This window comes from Urocampus carinirostris, chromosome 10 (genome assembly GCF_059441175.1).
Source record: "Urocampus carinirostris isolate Australia breed hairy pipefish chromosome 10, RoL_Ucar_1.0, whole genome shotgun sequence".
NCBI lineage: Eukaryota > Metazoa > Chordata > Actinopteri > Syngnathiformes > Syngnathidae > Urocampus > Urocampus carinirostris.
Genome location: NC_142358.1, coordinates 29,977,967 through 30,001,972, shown reverse-complemented (window position 1 = coordinate 30,001,972; position 24,006 = coordinate 29,977,967). Strand labels below are relative to the sequence as shown.

Genomic DNA, 24,006 nt, shown 5'->3' with positions numbered 1-24,006 from the left:
AAAATGGCACAGTAGCCAACAGCTAGTGAAAAAGTGTTCCCGCTTACCTCGCGGGCAAAGCCCAGACAGGAAATCCTTCTTGATTGTGTGACGACATAACAACCTCTCCACCCTGCTAGGGTGGTACCTGCACCTTACACATTGGTCACATAGGCAGAGGCACTCACACTCTAAACAGACTCACACAAAGATTGAAAAACCTTATTGCAATTTCTATATACACTGTAAGACCATTAAAAAATCATGCCTTATATTCATACCAGAGATCGCTCGATTTTTGTCGGCAAAAAGTGGATTACGCAAAGTAGTGTCGCATCTTTTTTTTTCTGGGGTGGCCTTTATCAAAATTGGACTTTCAAACTCATCGACTAAGAGAGAGAGGGAGAGAGATAGAAAAGAACAGAAGAACAGAAAAAAGGAGAAAGGAGAGAGCGAGAAAGACAGAGAGAGCAAGAAAGACAGAGAGAGAGAGAAAGACAGAGAGAAAGAGAGAGACTGTGAGAGAGACAGAGAGAGAGAGAGACTGTGAAAGAGAGAGAGAGAGAGAGAGAGAGACTGTGAATGAGAGAGAGAGAGAGAGAGAGACTGTGAAAGAAAGAGAGAGAGAGAGAGAGAGAGGGAGAGAGAGAGAGAGAGAGAGAGAGAGAGAGAGAGAGAGAGAGAGAGAGAGAGAGAGAGAGAGAGAGAGAGAGAGAGAGAGAGAGAGAGAGAGAGAGAGAGAGAGAGAGAGAGAGAGAGAGAGAGAGATGTATCGTTTAGGCAGAATGACAAAAGGAGTAGGACACAATCTCTTCTCAGTGAGATGTAGGAGAATGCAGAGCATGTGACCGGTTACAGTACAATATGAAAAACACAGTGACATTAATCTTGGTTGCCCGAAACGTTCTTCACTGGTGTGGTGTGGCTGTTTTTTTTTTTAATTTAATTTATTTTCCGCAAAGGGGTGAACCACTCAAATGAGGAGTCTCTGTAATTCGTATTCAGAGTCAATATTCCCTTTGACTAATACTCAGCATTTAACCTAAAATAACGATAACAAAAACGTTTTTGAATAGATAAATAAATAAAGACAAGTTAAAAAGTAAATAAATTGGTTCTGACTTAAATGAGAAAGCCTCAACTTTTGACTGTTTTCTTGTATTCATTACGGTGCCCAGACATAAGCATAATGTCATCAGGTGTATCAAAACAACTTTTTTCTCATTATAACAATATCCAGTCACAGGTTCCGTTGTATTTTTCACACTTCTTACTTTGCTTTCATGTTTGTCACTTCAACAGTGTACTTCTTAAGTGTTGACATTTTTGTTGGACCCGCAATTAACAACAAAAACAAGAATATTAACGTTGTTATGGAAGAACCATGAAATACTTTGCATGCTATTAGTGAAAGCCCTCTGCAGTCCTTTGGATTTTGTTTACATTTTTGGATTTTTCTTCTGGCTCTTTTTTGGTGGCTTACGTCATACATTTTCATTCCGTTGCCTTAAACACTAATGCCTTGTAATGTTCTTGCACTCCCTCGGTGTTTGTGCAGACTGGGCACAAGTGCCCCGTTCACACAGTGTGCGTTAATAAACACACTTAAAACGCCTTTGACGTGTTCTTTGAAGGAATTGGCCTCCGAGTGCACGTAAAGGACCCTTCAAAAAATGACCGTTTTGCCTCCGACTCAATTCTCTGCATTGTCTCGTGTTTGTGGCCATACAAACACGCTTTCTTTCTCAAAACATGTAATGTAAAATTGGAACACGAGGCTGACCTCAACAGGGGCCTCATGTAAAAACACACGCTTGGATTTCCTACTCAAAGATTGTGTCAACTTCATATCCGGAAATTCGCTTGGATTTCCCACTCAAACGTGTACGCTCCAATCCGGATACCGTCATAAGCATAAATATTATTCAGACATTAATCCAAAATGTTTCATACAGTTTATTGTATAAAATAGGTTCTAACAAAGTTACATAATTTAGATTTTTTTACTATACTTTTTTTTCTTTTTATCGAGGTTATAGAAAATACACATTGAAGGGATAGTGTGTATTATGTAGTGCTAAAAAAGCTACACTAATTTAAAAAACATTGGTTCTTAGCAAAAATACATTAACGGTCGTATAAATATACATTTTAAATACTCGTAAGTAAAGCAATTTGGATTTATTTTACATAACATGCGACTTACTTAGATGGAGCTGACATGATTTTTCGCCGTCTTACTTCTACGGATACAAAAACAAAACAATTCTGTAAAAGGCCGGGCAAAAAAATAAAGACTTGGTATAGCCAAGTCTTTGTCGTTCGTATTCTTCCTTTTACTTTTTAGCACTCGTTTTCAGTCGCACTACGAAGTGACATCAGATGGTCAAATATTATACACTGTCTCTTAAAATTAGCAAAACAATCTTCAATTGGGTGGATAAGAAAATTTTGCATATTAATAAATATGCAGGTTCTTCAAAAAGGAAAAAGTATTTAATCATAAAATTAATTTAAACAAAATTGTGTGTGTTTTTCCTAGCATCAAACAATACCGCAGCAATGCAAAAATAAATTAAATTTCAACTGGCTGTTTATGAAAAAATAATCAAATGATCTGATATCGCCGTGATACTGGATCTATTGCATTTTAATATAACTTTGAAAATTTAACAATAATATTCAATTTTAATTTTAATTTTCCGATTTACCACCTATGATTTCTTCAATTGATCAGCCAAGTAACTGTAACATACACTCATAGCTATTTATTTTATTTTATTACCAATTATCTCCTTAGGCAAATATATTAGACAACTTATTTTGTTTAATGAAGCTGTTTAAGATTGGCCAGCAAAAAATAATGTAAAAATAAATCAAAGTAAACATTGTGCATGTCAGGGTAACCGATTTGAATCACCTGGCCCGCTCATTTGATTGGCTCCCTGTCCCTACTTAAACTCAGCTCTGTCAATCCCATGTTGTCAGTCCGTCTGCGAACCTCAGTGTATGCTAGGCAAGCTTTTTTCGACCCTGACTCCCACCTGTCCCGTTTTTGCTCCCGTCTGTCTCCGGCTAAGACCTGTTTTGATCCCGACCACTTCTGCTCTCCCATCCCGGCTTACGACCTTTTTTATCCCCCATTATGTCTTCTCTCCCGTTGTGGCTTACGACTCGTTTCTGACCCAGACCAAGCCTTGCTCTCCCAGTCCCGGCTGCCGGCCAGTTTTTCCGTCCCTGACACCGCCATCGCTCGCTACAGAAGATCCACTTTCGTGTTCGGATCGCAATCCGAGTACGAGAGCGACTTGCTTCCCGCGTCCAGTGAGCATCGGATCGCGGGCGCTGCCCTTCCTCTTTCTTTCAATAAAATTGTGACAAAGTGTTACGCGATTGGGTCCACCCTGTGTGCTGGTCGTGACATTGCAAATCATTTTCTCGATTTTTTCAAATTTTACTAAAAAAAGAAACCTGAGGAAAGTTAGAACGTTGTAAACATATTTGTTTTTCCCACTGGCAGATCATTTTAGCTCATCTTAAATATTGTTTTCATTATTCATCCAGTAAAACAAGATTAAAAAAACAGTAAAACTTGAAAAAAGGGTAAAAAGTAAAGGAAACCCCTAACTTACAGTAAAAATGATTGAATAAAAAATTACTTGTACTACCTCCTTAACCACTGTGACCAGAATTAATGAGAAAAACTTTATACTGTAAATGCGGGCAGGATAATAATTCAAGCGTTTAAAACAAGAAAAAAAAACATGAAACGGGTGCAGATAATTACATTTTAAGCGGTGTGCCCGGAGATTTTCCAATGAAAAAAAAAAGTGTGCCTTGGCTCAAAAAAGGTTGGGAAACACTCGTGTAATTGGTATGCTATGAGTTTCCCAGCATCACTTCAAAGTTTCGCCAAAGGAAAAAGACCTTTGGATTATATATACACCAGCCATGAATTTGGCGTGAGATACTGTACATTTGCATGGTTTCTCCCATAGGACATCAGAACTTGGCCATATTGGGTACAGCATTTTTATTCTGTGTATGCATACTTTCTAAATGAGGCCCCGGCTCCATTGCCATTCCATAAAAAATCTCATCTTTTTTTATGCTCCCATTCCTATTGTTTTTCCTAACCCTCTAAGGAATCAGATAAAAAGAGGCCAAGGGTGCAGCTCCAGGGGTTGACTGTGCAGCTCTTTGAAATTACACATCCAAATGCAATACCTCATCCAAATAAAATTGAAAATGTTCTTTTGGAACTTTGTTTCATTTGGATACAAACATTTTTTTATCCTGATCCTCACAGGAGCTGTTCATTTTCAATGTAAGCCCGCCACAGTCATGACCCCGGATAAACGTAATTATAATATTCAGTCCAAAATGATGAATACATTTGGGAATGTGTGTAAAAAAGTGGGGTCATTGATTGGTCATAAGATAGACACTTTCAATTGTGTTTTATGGGAATATGTGCTGATCTAAAATGACTATTTGCTCTATTTTTGTGTTTTACAGGTGTGTATTTACCACCTGGTGCAGGGGTAGGAACTGGACATGGGACTGGACCAGGAACTGGATTCTTTCCAGGTAGCAAAGGCTCCCAAGCCTGCCAGGATAGTTTGGAATAATAAACCGAGCCAGCAACAAGTCATTGCAGCTAGACCATGCTTCTGCAGACATTTCACTCTGCTGACGCATAGATATTAAAAAATAACTTTTTAAAACATGAAAGTGATCCCAAATTAAATTTAACGTAGGAATATAGTTAAATGGATATGAGTTGGCAACCTTAGATACTGGTCTGCCCAGTCACAAAATTTAATTTCCTCCCTCATGATATACCTATTACAATTAAACTCTACCAGCACACTTTCTATAACTAACTGCTGCTCTGGCCACACATTGAGTCATCTGGTTGTACTTGACGCTCTTTATATATATTGCGCTACCCAATCATAAAAGTTGAAGGGGTGTAAAAGTTGTGAAAGTCCCCCCTGACACGCATAAATTGTTCGCAAGCTACATTTGTTTGCTTAGAAGATCACAGAGGAGAGTTAAAGGAAAATGTATGGAGCAAAAGTGGAAGAGTGAGTTCTCTGTCAAGAACAAGACATTCAAGTGCATTGAGTGGCCTTTATCAAGCAAAACACACAATCTTAGTTGTATATATATAGTGAGGCACAATCATATTCACAATTAAACAAATCTGTTTTACCTTTTTATTGGCACAGGACCAAAGCAATATATTAATTATAGCATATAAAAACGTGTATTATTGGCTTACCTTAATTTTTAAAACAAGTTTATGCACTGCTCTTTTTGAATAAAATTATCAATAGATTGTTAATCCTCTATTATAAGTCTACAAAACGAGAAATAAATTACTGGATAACTTGATTTGCTGTTAGCTTGCTAATGCCATAAAAAATTCCATTGCTTGGGGCTGAGTTGTGCACCAAATCAGAATTCTTGGCCTCAATATTGCTCTCTGTCATAAAGCATGAGAGTTGCGTGCCTCACTCAGCATCTGCAGGTGCTCATCACAGTATTTCGTTCCATACTAATTGGATTAATAATATTCATTATGTATGTGGACAGCACGGCGGAGAAGTGGTTAGCGCGTGTGCGGTACAGTTCTGAGGTCATGAGATCAAACCTCCTGTGTGGAGTTTGCATGTTCTCCCCGTGCCTGCGTGGGTTTCCTTCAGGCACTCCAGTTTCCTCCCACATTTTGAAAACATGCATTTCAGGTTAATTGGCTGGTCCAAATTGTCCCTAGGTGTGAATGAGCAAGTGAATGGTTGTCTGTCCCTGTGTGCCCTGCGACTGACTGGCAACCAGTTCAGGGTGTCCCCTGCCCACTGCCCTAAGATAGCTGGGATGGGGTCCAGCTCCCCCGCGACCGTACTTAGAGTAAGCGGTGCAGATAATGGATGGATGGATGGATGGATGGATGTCTATAACAGATCCATACCCCCGAAGTGGGAGGTGGCTAGAGTCAAGATTACACGCACATTCTTGACTCTCTCTGAGAGAGTTTTACTGACGAGGGGATTCCCAGACCCCTCACTCAACCCAACCGATGTATCGCAACTCCTGTCATTGGGAATCATTAGGTGACCATAACCCCTAATACCAACCCCTAATGGCAAGCACCAAGCTTTTTCTGTTGTTACTTTTGGTCCGGGTTTTCTTAATAACTACCATCTTTGTTTTGGGGTCCATCTAACATAAAAAACTTAACACATAGTGAAGTTCAATGCTAAATAACTTTAAGAGTGAATGAATAAAACCATTTACTATATATTTAATTTTCTATTTCCATGATGACAGGTGTGGATTTGCCTCACTTGCCTCCCTTGACTGCACATCACTGATATTTTTTATGGGACAGTTGGTAACAACTAATAAGTGTATGTAATGTCGACGCAGCAAAACTCAAATATATTATATTTGATGTACAGGGTCTACAGGAGGCGTACCTGCCGGCTATAAACCAGCTAAATCTGCAGATGAGTGGAATAAGACATTTATGCTTACTGATTTTGTTTTAAAGACCAAATAATTTGCATTATTTCTACACTGCATAAATTACAATCTTACATGTACTATCATGTAAACGTACATTCAATTGAATACTCATAAGTCGGAAAATGAGCATTTTTTTCTCCATGACATGAGCCTCACCTGAAGGGAGCTGACATAATTGTTTGCCATCCTGCTGCTCTAGGTCAGAATCAGAATTACCTTTGTTACAATAGGGTTGCTACAAAGGGTTGCACATTAGTAAAATATACAATATAAAAAAATTGAAAAATAGAAAGTATCCGCATCTAAAATAAAAACTAAACTAAACTAAACTAAAAACACAACCAGGATATTGCACTTGAAAATGGGATATTGCACTTAAAACCGGGACATTGCACTTACAACTGTGTTCCCAAAAACTGAAAGAGGCAGGATGAACAAATGAAAAGTAAAACTGTGTTTTGGTCACTTTGAGTCTGCATGGTTTGTAATCTTCCTTGCACTAATTTTTCATTGCGCTACGCCGTACAGTGACATTTAGTTGTCAAATAATACACATGTCCTTTAATGTAAGTGCCTATTATAGTTTTAGGCTATTTAAACATGTTTTACTTGTAAAATAAAAATATACACTCAAAATGAGCAAAATCATGTTATTTAGCAAATAGTTGACCATTCTGTTAATTTCAAGTGTAATTTCTTTGTCATTTGAAAATATTTTATTTTATTTTTGAAAATTCTCCTTAAAATGAGCGTACCTATCTTAGATTGTGGCTAATAGTACTTAGTTTAAGACAATTCTTCACTAAGATCAGGAAAAAATACTTAAATAGGAATAACAACCTGCAAAACACCAAATAAAACATTTTTTTAATCTTACGTTGAAGCCCTCATGAGTAATATTTGACCACTAGATGGCATTGTGTTTCTGGTGCGAGCGTGGCGGCAGGATGCTAGACCAACATGGCAGCGACCTAAGTGTGGATTCCACTAAGTAAAAGAAATACACAATTTCAGACCTATTATATTTTATAAAAAAAATAACATGGGTATAGTAGTTCATGCATTTTGCCTAGTACTCAAATCTATGTTTTTCTTTACTGAATGAAAGTTTTTTCTATCACTAATGGGCACTAAATATTACACATTGTCTTTTTAAGTATACTTTATTCCAAATTTACCCGAGCATTCTGATTAAGATGATGTTTTCTCACAGCTCTTACACTGAACAAATCATAGCTTATCTTTTTCCAGGTTTTGTCATATGACATTTTCATGTTTCTTGCATGAAGTGTGAATTTAGCGTACTCCATCCAAAATGCACCTTAACATCACTTTGAAATATATACTATATTGCCAGTCCAGAAACCGCATGGAAAACAATATTGTGTCATGGTTCGAAGGTCCTTGGTATCAATCTGTTGTTGCATGTGTGGGTTGTGTCTGACTTCCTCTCACGGTACAAAAACACTTCTTTGGTCTCTTGAACATACTCAATCGTCAGTGTCAATATGAACAGGGTAAAAAGATAACATATTTTCCTGTGGGACTCTTTGATGATTCAAAAAAAAATGCACACCCAGCATTGCTTTAGATTTATATTGTTGTTCTAATTTCACGGTTTTGTTGTCTAGGTTTGAAGCAGATGTGGTGGTAAAAAATAAGACATCTCTAGGGACTCTAAAAAGAAAGTTAGATTTTAGTTATGTGAAAACTTGAAACAAAGTACCATATTTTCCGGACTGTAATGCGCCCCTAAAAACCCCAATATGACCAGAAATTTCAAAGTGCGCCTTATAACCTGGTGTGCTTTATATAGCGCAGAATACGGCAGACAGGACTGAAAATGCTTACAGTACTTATTGGTATGCGTTACCATATAAGCTTTTACAGTAATACTGTGTTCGAGCAATGATTGTGCAATGATTAATCGAATCGATAAACATCGCTGACCTTTTATTGCAAAACATTGCATAAAACAAGAATCGAACCTAGATAGATAGAGAGATGGAGAGATAGAGAGATAGATAGATAGATAGATAGATAGATAGATAGATAGATAGATAGATAGATAGATAGATAGATAGATAGATAGATAGATAGATAGATAGATAGATAGATACTTTATTCATCCCTGTAGGCAAATTCACACTTCCAGCAGTCTACCCCGTTGTTTATTAACAGATTAACATGATCCCCTAGGGGTGCTTGTAGCGGAGTGGATGACGTCACACGCCAGTCCAAAAGTTCGACATCCCTGCGGCAGATGGAAATCTTTTTCTTTGTGTCCAGGGATACACCACCTCGTGTTAGCGAGTCCGTCTCCTCTCCGATTCCCGTAGGCTTTCGTGTCTCTGTATAGCGACGCTGAAGCCGGATTGCTCCGGGTAGCTCCGGGTGGCTACACGTTAGCGTCCGGAATGCTAAACGTGAGCCACGTTTCCGCAAAACACAGCAGCTGCGCTCCCTGTGCGCTTCGATGTTTTCCACCAGCACTCATTGATCTCATTTGGTAGTGAGTTCGCATTTACCATGATTGCGGATGGTACCGAAGACTTATAACACCGCTAGCCGCTTAGCTAGCTCTGGTTCCTCCTCCACGATAGGCCCCTTCATCACGCCGGCACGAGAATTCTCCAGGGCAAGGAGTTGATTCCTTGAATAAACGCATTTTTGTGCGCTAAAACCCATGTCCATAGGATAGAAGTAATCCATAGTGTAGTTGTCAAAACGGGAAGAAAAACACCAAAGCTGGAAGCAGACAATAAAACAAAAAAATCACAAAAAGTGAGAGATAACAGGGGAGCGGCTGGAAAGGCAGCCGCTCATGGCAGCGCCGCTTTGATCATGCTTAATAGTAGAGGTGGAAGTGCCGGCACTTAATCACTAAACTACTATCAGTACTAACTACATATGACAAGGCATTAAACCTTATTTCATTATCACAGTATTTTTACAGTGTTGCATATTGCATTCTGAAGACCTGGGCACTGTGATCCTTGAGGACTGCATATCCTGCCTAGTTTTTGAGGTTTTTCTTCTCCAGCCCAGTTGATTTCAAGCTCCTGTCAGCTTGTATCACATGAGTTGAAGAAAAAAAAATCTCCCAAATCATGCATGACATGCAGCCCTAGGTAACCGGAGTGCCCAGGGCTGGTTCTTCACCGATAAATGCTACGGAATGAAAAAAACATGAATACTGTCCAAGCTCTTTACATACATATTAAACTGAGAAGTTATTGACGCAGAGGAAAATACGTGGAGGGACTGCTTAACCTTTTAGAATGCCCTATGCAAATAAGTGCACCATAAGGTGGTCTTATAATGGATTAACTTTGAATGGCATTTGATATGTCATCCAAACCACTGGCGGTAATCTGACCGCCACAACTCGGATTTTATTCCTGTTTCATACAATGTTTTGCGATTTCAGTCAGCGGCCCTTGATAATGCATTGCATCAATATCTATACGAACACAAGGAAGCTCTTACTCAATTTCATGTGCCTTATAGTGCGGTGCGCCTGAAGTATGAAAAATATATGACAGAAGATTTTTTTTTGTAATGAAATAGAAGAAAACACTGGAACACATGCTGTTGTCAATCCTGTTTAACCAAGCCAGATGTATAATTTTCTCAACCCTACGATAGCTAGCAACATTGATAACAAACTGAGGTTCTGTTTGTTCTTGGCAATAGGAGGCTATGGAGGTGGAGGCCAAAGCGGAGGCCAAGGTGGTCTAGTACCAGGAGGTGGCCAAGGTGGACTTGTGCCAGGAGGCGTTGGCCAAACAGGATTTGGTGCCGGAGGACTTGGAGGAGGTATGGAAAAAATACACGATTCAGCAGCAATGTGCTGCCTGTGTGTTTGAAGATTGAATGGCGAAATTGCTCAAGCTAAAGTTTAACATCTGTTTCTTTTATTCATTTTAGGACAAGGCGGAAAAGGTCCTAAACCAGGTAAGATGGAACAATCAAGTGATATTGGAGATAAAATACACTAAACAACCATTCTCCTGAGTACAACTTACACAATTTATTGGGACTCATACATCCTTACCGTTTTCAGAACTGAATGTAGTTTTCCTTTTTCTTTTTTTCCTTTTTTTTTTTTCAAGAAATTCATATATTAAGATGTCCTCTTCTAGTTCAAACATAGTACCAGGATCAATCTGTTGAATGCAAAATATGAATTATTAAAAAAAGTCACATTATTATCTGTATAAATCAATTACTCACTGATTACCTTTTCTGTAAATCTAAGCAATTATTGGTGGATATCTGCACAACAAAAAAATGGCAGTTGGAATTGAACCTTGAACCTCCACATGGTGGAGCTGCGCACCAACCACCCGTCCGCCGTACCACCGAAATTACTATACGTTTTTTTCTTCGTGTATCTGCTAAAATCTCAAAAAAGGAAAAATACACTTAAAATGTGGAAATATGGGGAACTTTGATGGTCTTCATTCAACACCAAGAAGGTAAATGGCCGCTCCACTCCTGTTAATTATTATTCCACACTAGTGTGAAAACGTACTAAATATTGTAAAGTACAATAAGACAGGGAAGACCTCTGTTTTTATGATTTCTGAAAATTTGAACGCCTCTCATGTTTGGCCCAAAATGGATTATAGTGGGGTACCTAAATGGACAGCGCAGCCTACTAAAAAATAAGCACGTTTTTGTTACTTTGAGTATCCATTGATTGTATTTTTCCTTTTGTAAGAATCATTTACGGTTGCACAACACAATACAAAATAAATCTTCAATCATTAAAAAGTATATATGAATTTAAATAATAAGCAAAAGCATGAACTATCATTTATACGTGCTTTTTAAAAAATACTCATAGGCCGAGAAATTAGTACCGGTACTATTTTACATAACATGACCAAAGGGAGCTAATGGACTTTCGCAGCACATATGATTAGTGTAAAAAGCATTTTAATGTATATCCTGTTTTATGTTCTCACACCCATTGCCCAGATACTAACTAGACGAATGTAAACATCCATTAGAGAAGTTGTCAGCAAGTTGCTCTTATCACCCTCTGTAGCGGGTTTACATTAGCTTTCGAGGCTTTACATACTGTACTTTAATGTGTTGTGATTTACACAACTTTTCATGAATGAGTGATGACCGGAGAAATATAGGCGAACATCCACGCTTACTGAACAATAGTGTCATGGAACTGATGATGTTTTTTCTGTTGTTGGACCTTCACGATATCTGGAAATCTCCGATTCGAAATTCTCCCCTGCCCCTTTCTCCGGTACAGAACAATAAGTATTTTCCATCGCTGTATTTTTGTCTACACTCCACCGGTAGCTTTAGTGACTCTTGGCTATCGTTTCATTTCCGCTAGCATTTAGTGAAACAATCTGAGCATACTTCTATGTGTTGGGACAGATAAGGAAGCAAGTAAATGTAGCAGTGGCTTGAAAACACAATGGTTCCTATGAAGGGCCTTGCCCTCAACTCAGATAGGCAGGGCAGCCATTTTTTGTAAATGACTTCATTTCCATTGCTGTATAAAGTGGAAGTTGATTTTGGCAGGATTGATTTGAAAGGTGTTGACCAGATTTTTCTTAAATGTAGGCCACGCTACCATTACTATTTCCTTGTTTCTGTCATAACTGAAAAAACATGAAAAAATTGTAAATAATAAAAAGGAATGGCAAGATTTTCTGCCAATGGGGTAAGATTGATTTTTACCTTAAACCCTTAATAATTCGACGGCCCGTCGGTGGGCCGCTGGACTTTTGATGCACAAATGCGTGTCTGTACAATGTCACCAGTCACTAAACTACCTCATTGCACTTATCATTGGAAAGCTTAAACTCTTAGGATTCAAGACCATTTCAAAATATACTGTTCAAGGAATCATCACGGTCAGTCTGAAATAAGATACCCGAAAACTATAAAGCAGGGGTAACTCACTAGTATGTCCACTGGCGGTCTTCAACCTCTTTGATTGTCTGCAAAAATAGCTTCGATACATCACGGACAATCCATACAATTCAAAAATAAAATATTTACTTCAAAACACACGCTAATGCAGACAGATAAATAGAAATCTGCTCAAAACATTTCTTATTCATTGGACATTGCTTCTTGTAATCCTTTCGTTTCGCCACATTATTTCTGTTTACAAAAGAACAGACTCGAAAAATGATTCCCTGTATGGTAGTTAGCCCCACCCTTTCGATTGAGCTCTTTTCCATGATAAAGGTCTGTCCATGCTTGTCTGATTCATGCACGAAGTGCGAAGTTACATTAAACTTGTGTCTTCCTCGACACATATATTCCACAGGAAAAAATGCATATATTAGCCGCATCATTGCAAAGGCCGCAGGGTTGAAAGCTTTTTACAAAGTCACGGGTTATAGTCTGGAATTTACGGTACTCACCAGGACCAACCCTGATTAGCTTCACGAGATTGGGCCTTCTCATGGTGGTATGGCCGTAAACAGGCAGTGGCCATTACCGTGGCCAATTAACTTCCAAAATCAATTTTTCCTCGAATGAAATTCACAGAATCTAGAAATTCTCATATCACAAACAGATTCTCCCTATAATAAATAACTAAAAACCAGACATGGGACCAAGTCACACATGTGCAAGTCTCAAGTAAGTCTCAAGTCTTCACCTTCAAGTCCCAAGTAAGTCCCAAGTATTTTTTTCTTGGGCAAGTCAAGTCACAAGTCAAGTCCCGAGTCTTAGATTGCCAAGTCCAAGTCAAGTCACAAGTCATAAAAACAGCGACTCGAGTCGACTCGAGTCCAAGTCACTAAGTCTCAAGTCCCCATGTCTGCTAAAAACCATCCCATCCGTTCCTAGGCTCCCAAAATTGCTATGAAATACATCCCCCTCATCACTAAAAACACATTTCAAACAGTAAATGCAAATAAAAGTAAAGTATTATGATAAATATGATGTTATTAACAAAATAAAAACGCGAGTTTATTATGAGCACTTAACATGAAGGAAGTTTTTAAAAAAAACACACCAAAAAACACAAGAACCTAGGTCTTTATACAGAAACTACTCGTGCTAACAGGGGCGAGCTGATCCTGGAAATCTTGGATTTTCTGTCATATGCCGGGCAACAGTTTTGCTGAAATGACATCTCATATTTCCACATTTCTAACTAGAGTAGCTCATATGTAGAGGGACCATTGTACTGTATATACAGTACCCAAATGCCCAGTGCCCTGATAACAAATGGGTGCATCGTAGAAGGTTAATGAGATCACTGCAACTGCTATTGTGGCTTAATACTCTTTCTTAGTCTTAGTCTTACGTGCAAATATTCTAACATCTAATTTTATAAGAGGATTACTCCTTTGCAGCATTTGCAATCAGGGATTAATCACTAGGATATTGTACTTTCCAGTCATTCTCTAGTTGGAGTCGAAAGGTGACGCTGAATTCGATTGGCGAGCTCCTTCTTTAACATGAACTATTATGCAAAGAAACAGCTAGCCAAGACATTTGCGTGACTTTGGTGGATGCTAGTGTGACAGTGCTCTGCACACGATCATATTTTTCTGCGTTTTGTTAAAGGCCTGTCTAATCTTTTATGCTTGGCCAGAATATGGCATTTTTGTTCCTCTTAAGGCGAGCAGCAAAGTAATAAGATTAACTTTTTCTGACACTAATACAAAAAGAAAGTCTTTCAGCAGGGTATAGTAGAGATCATAGAAGAAATTGAATGCAAAAAGCAGAGCTGCAACCTTTTTTTAACAAGCAAATAATACATAAATCATAAATTGAATGGATTAATTAGGTTGCACTAATAATAGCTGATAAGGACCTTGTTTCAATCTATTTAGAATTAAATGGATAATTAGTTGAACAAAATATTACAGAAAACACATTTATGATCATTTAGTTCTTGGCGTGGCTTGTACCATGTAAGAGGAAAAAATGTAGATCATCAATTTCCAAAGTAAAAAAATACCGCTCGAGTCCGGCCAAAACTATTTTTCTCACAAATAACCGTAAAGTATTTTGAATTTGTAAAAAGTAACAATATAAAGACATTTTGAAAGAGTTTGATTTCTATTTATTGTTTTTATACATATCGGAGTTCTATTTTGAGAAAGCAAAGTCCATTCAGAAGTCAGCTAATTTCTAATTTGTAATATCTGAAGTTCTGTTGATTAGATACTTTGTAATTCAAAAGCTATTGACAGTAAACAAATACTCTATTATACAAATATTTGTTGATTAATTTAATAAAAGATTAGTAGTAAATTATTTGATTAGTTAATTCACAACTTGAGCTTCACCACCAAAAAAACTTAGGGTAGTCTTCTGTTTTGGTTAAGACACTGAATCCCTAATGCCCCTAATAAGCAGGTCGGCGCCTTGCATGGCTGCATGGCCGCTATTGGTGTGTGAGTGTGTGTGTGAATGGGTAAGTGTGAAGCACATTGTAAAGCGCTTTGGGAGGTCTTCATTGACTTGAAAAGCGCTATATAAATGCAGTCCATTTACCATTTTTAATTGATTATAAAGTCAGATCCTCTAATTTGGACTTTGTCGTTCACTTAAGTTTGTAAAGTTCATTTATTTTAACAGTGGCTAACTCTTTCATACAGTTAAAAACCTATTTCCGTCCTTTTCTTTAGTTTTATATGGTGGTTGCGATCTTCGGATTGCCCGTTCTTTCGGCAATAAGCTCTGTAAAACCTGAATTCGTCTCCAGCACGTTGCATAACACATATAGACAGTTTTACTTTGACAGTGCTTGAGAAGTAAAGTGACACCTCAATGGCCATTTTCCAATTTTGTACATGTTGGCTCTTCATTGGTATTAGTCCGTTTTTGATCTTTTGGTGTGATCTTCTCTTAGCATGAAGATACGGTGACATCATTTGCCCACGATTTCCCTTTTGTTTGTACAGACTGGTAGGATATACATAGCATTTGACAATTCATGACTTTTAGAGCGTCAGGATGATTTTCATTGATTTCTCTTTGAGAATTCTTGACTGTCTGTATGTAATTCACAAAACATTAGGTCAAAAACTGCACGTGGTGTTACATCTGGAAGCTGTTTGGTTTCAGACTTCCATGCTGAGTTTATACTATTGTTGGCTGTGATTATAAAACGTTCCGCCACTGCTGGGTATAAGTGCCATAACCTTTTAAACCAAAAGTGTCAACCTGTCGGTCAGTAGTGTTTAATTTTCAACAGGCACCAAACAGAAACTTCCTTTAAATAAGAATCTTCATAACATGAACATTAAATGAAAGAAGCTACTAATACTAATTTCTAATCTTGCGCTAGTCTTGACCTTGGAAGAAATGCTAGACAACGTAAAAGAAAACAGCTAACCGCTAAAGCTAAGTTAATGAATTAACTAAAAAAAGTTAGTAAATAAGGAAGGGTAATACCTAAAATAACAGAAAAATGATTTATTTGCAGTTCATTCATTTTCCAGTGTTTCAATTGATAAGATTGATGCTATAAGCTGTCTCTACGAAGCTAGATGCAAATTCATGTTGCTATTGTAGTTGCTAATACTAATACAGTTTGTGGGAGTGGTGTTAGCTGCTGAAGCAGAGCTAGTTCCTAATCTTGTGCTAGTAGCAGCTAGCAACCCCTAAAGTGATGAAAATAGAGATATTAAAGCTAAAAGCTAAAGATAAATATGTGCTAAATACTTAAAAATAAGAATGTATTATTTTTGCCGTGAATATATGTGCATTCATTTTCAATCATCCAATGTTTTTAATTGAGAAGATTCATAGAAGCTGCCTAGGTGATGCTCGCCACTATTTTCCAGGCACCATCAGTAGCATATAGTTTCTATTTTGGTAAATGTGGGCCAAATTGACTCCAAAGTACAGAAATAATAGCAATTTTTGATCATCCACTCAACTTAAATATTCTTTAGAATATAAATGGATTGAAATACAATAAAAATCTCTTAACCTAGATCAACTCATTCTTCAAGGTGAAATAACGTACATTTACATCAGATACACAACGATTCTTGCTGTTTAATACAATAGTTGATCAAAATGTTCTCTGGGGCCGTAGAATACCTTTTCGCGGTCCAAATCCAGCACACGGCCTTGACTTTGATATACTGTACACATTTTAGACAGTTCCATTATTTCCCAGGCAACTCTAGGCTATGTCTTGCATCCCTCAAAATAGTCTCAGCAATCATATCCAATATGAAGCAGAGATGTTATGATTAAGTCTGAAGTGAAATATCTATTCAAATTAAAATGATTTATTACACTGATCAGAGTAATTTGTCAGTAGGAGGCCATATTGTTCATTCACAGGAGGTCTGGCCAATATGCAGAAAAAGACAGAACCTTTGAAATACACTTTAACAGCCAGTTTCGGCACTTACCTCCGTTCCAAGACATTATGCGTCACTTTGAATTTCACTTTAATCTCTAAATAATGTCTCTGATGAAATTTGGATCAAGCCTTGTGAGCAGTGTTCTGTGATTTGTTGCCCCGAGTGCGCTTGTTTCGATTATCGAACGCGTTGGTTCGTGTCTGGATAATTTCTTGACCAAGTATGATCATTTTTTCACCGCTTAGCTCTGAGCTGAGCACATGTATGGTAGGGGAAAACGTTTGAAGATAGTGAGAGGTTTCAAAGACAGAAATTGAGACAAAAAGTATTTTCTTCCAGAAAGTCTTGCTTAGGATCTATTCTATATTATAAATGCAATTCAGTGAAATACATACCGACACTTAACAGTTATGCAAAAATATCTGGCTTTGATATGGAGTGTTACGTCAATGGTAGATAATCTTGGCTTGGATGTGACTCCTCCTTGAGTGTTTTTTATTATCTCAGACATGTACACGTGTCAAAATGTGTGAGTGACAGCTTTCGTTGCCTGGATGTCTTCCTGATCCTCCTGGGCCTCATAATTTGTCAGCACATCTGCTTTAAAAACACACATCAATGGTAACCATGTTGAGGAAATAAAGCAGAACGGAACTACGGAATCATTTATCAGAATGTCAAGCATGCAATGTAGTACTGCATTTTGAATTTTGCATTCCTTTTGCAGCACTTCTCAATGAAACTGTGTTAAACTTAAAGTACCATTTTATTTTCCTTATTTACTGTATTTTAGCTATTGGCTATTAAAAGAGAGCTATATCTGAGTCATTTAACTTTTATTGTTTTTGGCCATTTAACTCTCACGCCATTTAACTCTCTCTTGGTCAACTTAGTTATTTGCTCCAAACACCGCTCTCCGAGTAATTATAATTAGAATGGTCTTTACGGTACCATAATCAAGACTTGAAAGAGAAAAATAGGATAAAAGAAATGTCGGAAAAAATAGGCAAAAATATTTACAAGGTAGATCGAACCTGTGTGGAGTTTGCATGTTCTCCCCGTGCTTGCGTGGGTTTCCTCCGGGCTCTCAGGTTTCCTCCCACATTCCAAAGACATGCATGTCAGGGTAATTGGCCGGTCCAAATTGTCCCTAGGTGTGAATGAGCGAGTGAGATGTCTGTCTCTGTGTGCCCTGCGACTGCTGGCAACCAGTTCAGAGTGTCCCCTGCCCACTGCCCGAAGATAGCTGGGATGGGCTCCAGCACCCCCGCGACCCTACTGAGGATAAGCTGTGCAGATAATGGATGGATGGACTGATTTACAAGGTAGTGCTTGAGGACTGGCCTAAATTCTAAGTGCATTGGAAAAAGTAGTGCAATGACATTTACAAGCAACATAATTCCAAAATAAATTCATAAACAAGATATTTTTCCAAAGCCTTGTGCGCTTGTTTAGGGTGGAGATGGCCCTGGGAAAAAAGGTCTCCGAGCCTGTTAATCCTTTTTTTAGGGGACCTGTATCACCTACCAAAGGGCAATAGCTCAAAGAGGTGGTGGCCGGGGTGAGAGGAGTCCTTACAATGGTGTTGCCATGGCTACGATGTCAATGTAAATCATTTTACCATTGTCCCCACCAAAATAACTTTAATTTTATGAGAAAAGACACCGCCATTGCATGAAAGGTAAGACATAATGATTCAATGCCTACAGTTTATTGTATGTGTGTATACACTGGAGCCATATCCCTCTATTGGGAATTGGCTATAGTCAACAACACTTACATTCTTGACTCTTTCTGGGAGATTGACACAAAGGAGGGGATTCCCAGCCCCCTCACTTAACCCAACCGATATGTTGCAACGCGTGTTCTTGGGAGTAGTTAAGGGGGGGCCATACCCCTTAATACCAAACTCTAATGGCGAGTGCCAAGGAGGGAGGCAATGGGTACCAATGTTGTAAGTCTTAATTAATATTCAGTCGAGACTCAAACCAGCCATCTCTTAGTCTCTGGTCGGAGTTTATTGTGAAAGAGCCTAAAATCCGAGCATATTTACATTACTGATTACTATTACAAAAGAACCGCAATTAATTAACTGGTGCGAGCAAATTATGTAGACCACTGCTCATACTTATCAGTTGATCATTTCTGAGTCCCCGGCGTTTGCAATTTTCCGTACCAGTTTCATTGTTTTAAAAATACTACCAAAATCTGACTGCAGAAATACTACAGACATGCTACAAAGTTTTACTATGACAATACCACAAAAATCGAACAGCAAAAATACTTCCAAAAATACTATGAAAAATATTGCTTGAGCACCACCGAAAAAGGGCTGGTTATGCCAATGGGTGCCGCCATGTTTGTCTGTCAACTTGCTACTATGCTTTGCCCCGTGGGACTAGTTTTCGTTTGGATTAGACAATACTGCGCCATCTAGTGGTCAAATATTACACACTGGGGCTTTCAAATCAGATAAATTATCTGCAAGATTTTTACTTTATTTAATGTATCCATTGATCATCTGCACCGCTTATCCTCAGTAGGGTCACGGGGGTGCTGGAGCCCATCCCAGCTATCTTCACGCAGCGGGCAGGGGACACCCTGAACTGGTTGCCAGTTTATTTATTTATTTATTTATTTGTTTGTTTATTTATTTATTTGTTTATTTATTTATTTATTTATTTGCAGTGCGATCCTAAACAGCTTCATCAAAGTAATAAATAAATATTTTTACCTTTATAACCTCATGAGATGATAGTTAGTATATAAAAATAAAACAAAATAATAATTTTCTGCCACCTACTGATGTGGATATGTTACAGCTAGAGAGCAAAAATACTCTAAAATTTGTATCGTTTTTTGCAAAGAGAAAATTTTGCAATCTTCTGCTGCACACTAGACAAGGTCTTACTGCACAATATTACCCTTGCATGGTTTTCCCTTAACCACTAGGGTTGTAGGGGCACCATGTCCTGAAGTGTGTCTTGGGCGAGTACAGCCTGGTGGCCCCCATCCCTCTCCAGGCCAACAAATGTTTCCACCCAGTCTTGAACCAGGGACCTTTCGTGTTTTGGACAAATGTCATAATGGTTGAAAAACCCTGCACTAGACCTCCAAAGCACTGTTTCCCGATTTTTGGCATTTTTCAATTATAATTTTAGTTTTGAAGAGGCTTCAAATAAAAATCGAAGTTTAAATCAAATATTAAATGACAGTTTTACCTCAAATATTCTACTCTCAGTGTCAAGTCTTAAATCAGTGCAGCTGTGTATTGGACTTTATGTTGGCCAAATATTTCTTGTCAACTGGAAACAGCACACAGGTATCTCACACATCATTGTTTTATTTCTCTCTGCAAAAGTTGTTTCCCAAAAAGGAATTCTTCAGTGATGTAATAGGGTTTTCTTCGCATCTCCACAATCATAGGCAATATTCCCAAGAGGTAATGTAATTGAAAAGCAATATAAGTTAAAGGTTGTGGCTTTTATTAGTTTTTGTTTGTGTCTAATCAGTTTGGGATGCTACACGCTTCAATCTAAGCCTGATCTCCTCTCTGTGAGTTGATGAGCCATCCCTTGGCAAAGTCAACCAAATCCTCCAGCATTTGTTTTCCAGTAATTCTGGAATATCAACCTCTGTCCTTGTACATCTGGCAATATTGTTCCTGAGTTGTTTGGACAAAGATAAATGTTTGTTCTTTCTTTCTTGCGCTCTCTGGATTTTTGAATGAGCGTCGTGAACCACAAAAGTAAAAATGCAAATGAGCATAAATATTTACAGTTGTGAGTCTTTTTGAGTGTCACAGTTTATTGGACCTTTTCATCGTGCAAAATAAAGCAACAATGTAACACATGGGCTCTGTTAGGAATGTTAGTCAGCTAAAACATGAATGCCATCGCCTTAGGTCATAAATGTTCAAACTGAAAACTTAGGGTGAACTTTTGAGTAATCAAATTGTTTTTTGCTTAGGACCCGAAATTCAATGAGGCCAAGTCTAACTGAATGTTGGCCTGTGACGATGTACATGCAGACTATGCAAAACATCTATTTTGTAGAATTTCTTTTTCTGTGCAGTACCCCCAATGAATAATATCTTAAAGAAAAGTATTCTTTACCGCCAGTTTTTTTTTTAGGTAGGGGTATTTAAGAAAAAAAAATCAAAATTATTCAAAGGTTGTTAATCTATTAAATAAATAAAATTACACAATAAATGGGCTGGCTGATACAGATGATATATAACGTTGCCTATCCTGCTAAAAATGTTTTAGTTATGCCTCATGAAATTAAATGTAGTAAAGAAGAGTAGGATTTTTGTCCGACAGAAAAAAATAAAATAGTATTATGTGCCGTTTCAGATAATTTTTTTCATTTTTGTGTGCATTAATTGCTATTCATTTTACTATAAATAATATTCAAAAGGAGCAACATGGTATGTTGATAGGTTTGGGGATGGAAAATAGACAGTTAGACAGTCAGACAGGCGGACAGACAGACAGACGGGTAGACGGATAGACGGACAGGCGGACAGACGGATGGGCAGTCAAAGGGACGGACGGACGGACAGACGGACAGACAGACAGTCAGACAGACAGACACATCCATAGCTATAGTGTTAGTTTTTATATCATTCATGGGATACCTTAGAAAAAAATGATCTTAACGTACAATGGCACTGAATATATGAATTGTGTCCACCTTTTCATTGCCACATCTTTTTAGCAACAGGAGTTTCTGGCCTGATGAAAAAAAGCTAGAATTTCTAGTTTGTGTGTCTTTTGTCTCTGTACTATGTGTCCAGAGTGCTTTGTGGCAAAAAATAAGTATCCTGGTTGAAGTAACTGCATGTGAGCACAAGTAAACGCATTGCTTAAATGCATATGAATACACGAGTTATTGGAAAATGAAAGGACTAACCCGATTATTGCAATTGGAATACTCGTGCCAAGACCTTTATCAGAGTTCTCATGCCTTTTCATTATCAGAACACTGGCAATAGCCTGTTTCCAGCTGGATTATTGCATGAAAAACATATATATCCTTCAGCTTGTATGCAGATTGATAAATTAACTGGTGGACAGGGTTAGCATCTTTTAACTTGTGCAGTCTATTAGTGTCATAGTCTTTCATCGCAACTAATTTCTTTTTTGTCCTCCTCCTGTGCTAGCATTTATCTTTCTAAATTCTTTCTTTAGTATTCCCTTCCAAATGATTGCAGGCAGTGACATGCAGCAGATGTCCTCACCGTGCTCACAAGCTTTCCAATGACGAAGAAGAACTTGGAAAACTCTTTGAGAGCCTGCCCATCCAGTGTCCGTGTGCATGTTCGCAGCCGACATGTCCAGCGTTGGTCTCTTTCCTCAACCGTGATGTGTCAGAAAAATATTCAGCACAATGGCAGTCAGTTGCACATGTGGACCATCTGTGATAGAGAACACACTTGGCCCAATCGTGAATTACCACCTGTGCAGGCTTTGCATTTTGACATGAGTTCCAAACCAATTCATAGTTCGTACAATTAATCTTTTTCTGGGCCAGTTGTTTCGATCTACGATGTTTTTCCTCATACGTCCCATATTCTAATGCTTGCAATGTGTTTCTGCCTTGTCCGAATTCCTTTGTGGAAAAGGCCGCACAAATGTGTGCCAAGATCGATGAGCACGGAATTGTCGATACTCCTCAGACATGTTCAGGGGCTCGTAGTTGGCAGAGCAACAGGGACATTCCTTCGTAGTGGATAAAGAATAGCAGATCCTCTCGGTCCTAACAAAAAGCAGAAAATGCCGAAGTCTCCGATTGTGATTGAAAGTGTATGGTCTACTGCTGTCGGATCTGTATGACTTGAAGTGTAAACGATGACATCATTGACTCAATGGATAATAGTGTTATGCGAGGTTTACAAATTAGAACCGTTTCAAATCTAAACAGGAACAACAACTGTCACCATAGATGAAAGGATAACACTCCAAAGAGGAAAATTAAGTTCCGGTTCTGTAGAGCAGTGATTTGCAACTCCGGATGATGCTTCAACATTGATTTAAAATTAAAAATTATCCCAATACACATCTCAAAAAATAACCACAGAGCTTTAGATGTTAAAATAATAACCAATGTTTTTTTTTCTTAGTGAATCTTAGCCTTCTTATTGAAACAGAAGGAAACTCTGTTTGCAGGAAACCACGACTTATTACTTTGACCAAAGGTTTATAAATAGGAACATTTTGCCTTCTCTGCGTTTGACGGAATTTTCCTGACTATTTCTACTTTTCCCTAGCATCGATAGATTAGCAAAAGATACAATTGTAATTTATGAATACAAGGGATATCCGAGACCATTTTTTCCAGGCTGATGATAAAACCCATATCATAATTAGTCATCGATAACGAAACTCCATGCAAATACCAATACTACACAACATTTTCTAACCTTTCATAGAAGATGATATTCTTAAAGTTAGAACCCCAAGATAATTGTTTTCATCTGTATTGTTTTATTTAATGGCAATATACCATTATTTTCATTTCAAGTTCTAGATTGTTAAATGGCCTCCCTGGAAGGCAGCCAATACAAGTACTGGGTTTGGTTACCACTGTGAGTCCCAATATGTTTTAAACGGCTGGCATAGGCAAAGATACAGATAAATGGATTTAGTACTTTCCTATCCCTAATAAATGCCAATTTTCAGTTTTGATGTTTTTATCCAATATTCAGTATCCATACCGGTTTTCAATACAGATCTTGTATAAGTATCGTAGAGAATTGAATTTAAAATACATATCCAGGTGAAGTGATTTTGCCAGCTCAACATGCTTTAAGAGTGACATAACCCTTGTATGGCATTAGACTGATATTGGGAAAAGAATGCCTTTGAAAATCGGACCAGCTCAGAAGCCCAAACAATCTTAAGCAGTTCATCACTAACTAAAACACTGTTCGCACAGCCTCATCATATTTTGGCACCATGTTGGGGAAGTATTGACAAACACCTCATTGTCAAACAAACTAATTGGATTATGAGAATCATATTCATCACACTTTGCAAAAATATTTTGAGTTAAGTAAACAAATTAAATGTTATTGCTCAAATAAAGTGTGAAAGTTGTGGCTGAGTCAAAATAGGTGATGTTTGTTGTTGGAAGTGAGTCTTTCCCAGTGTTTTTGTGA

General features: G+C 38.0%; 1 protein-coding gene across 1 annotated transcript in view; it reads left to right on the top strand.

The window, feature by feature from the left end:
- Positions 1–24,006, top strand: part of elna (elastin a) — a 77,119-nt gene that overhangs the window by 16,848 nt on the left and 36,265 nt on the right. Inside the window, exons 2-5 of the mRNA XM_088346275.1 lie at positions 4,498–4,569; positions 6,447–6,494; positions 10,210–10,332; positions 10,444–10,470. Coding sequence (XP_088202401.1) covers positions 4,498–4,569; positions 6,447–6,494; positions 10,210–10,332; positions 10,444–10,470 — 270 coding nt within the window. The remainder of the gene's footprint in view (positions 1–4,497; positions 4,570–6,446; positions 6,495–10,209; positions 10,333–10,443; positions 10,471–24,006) is intronic.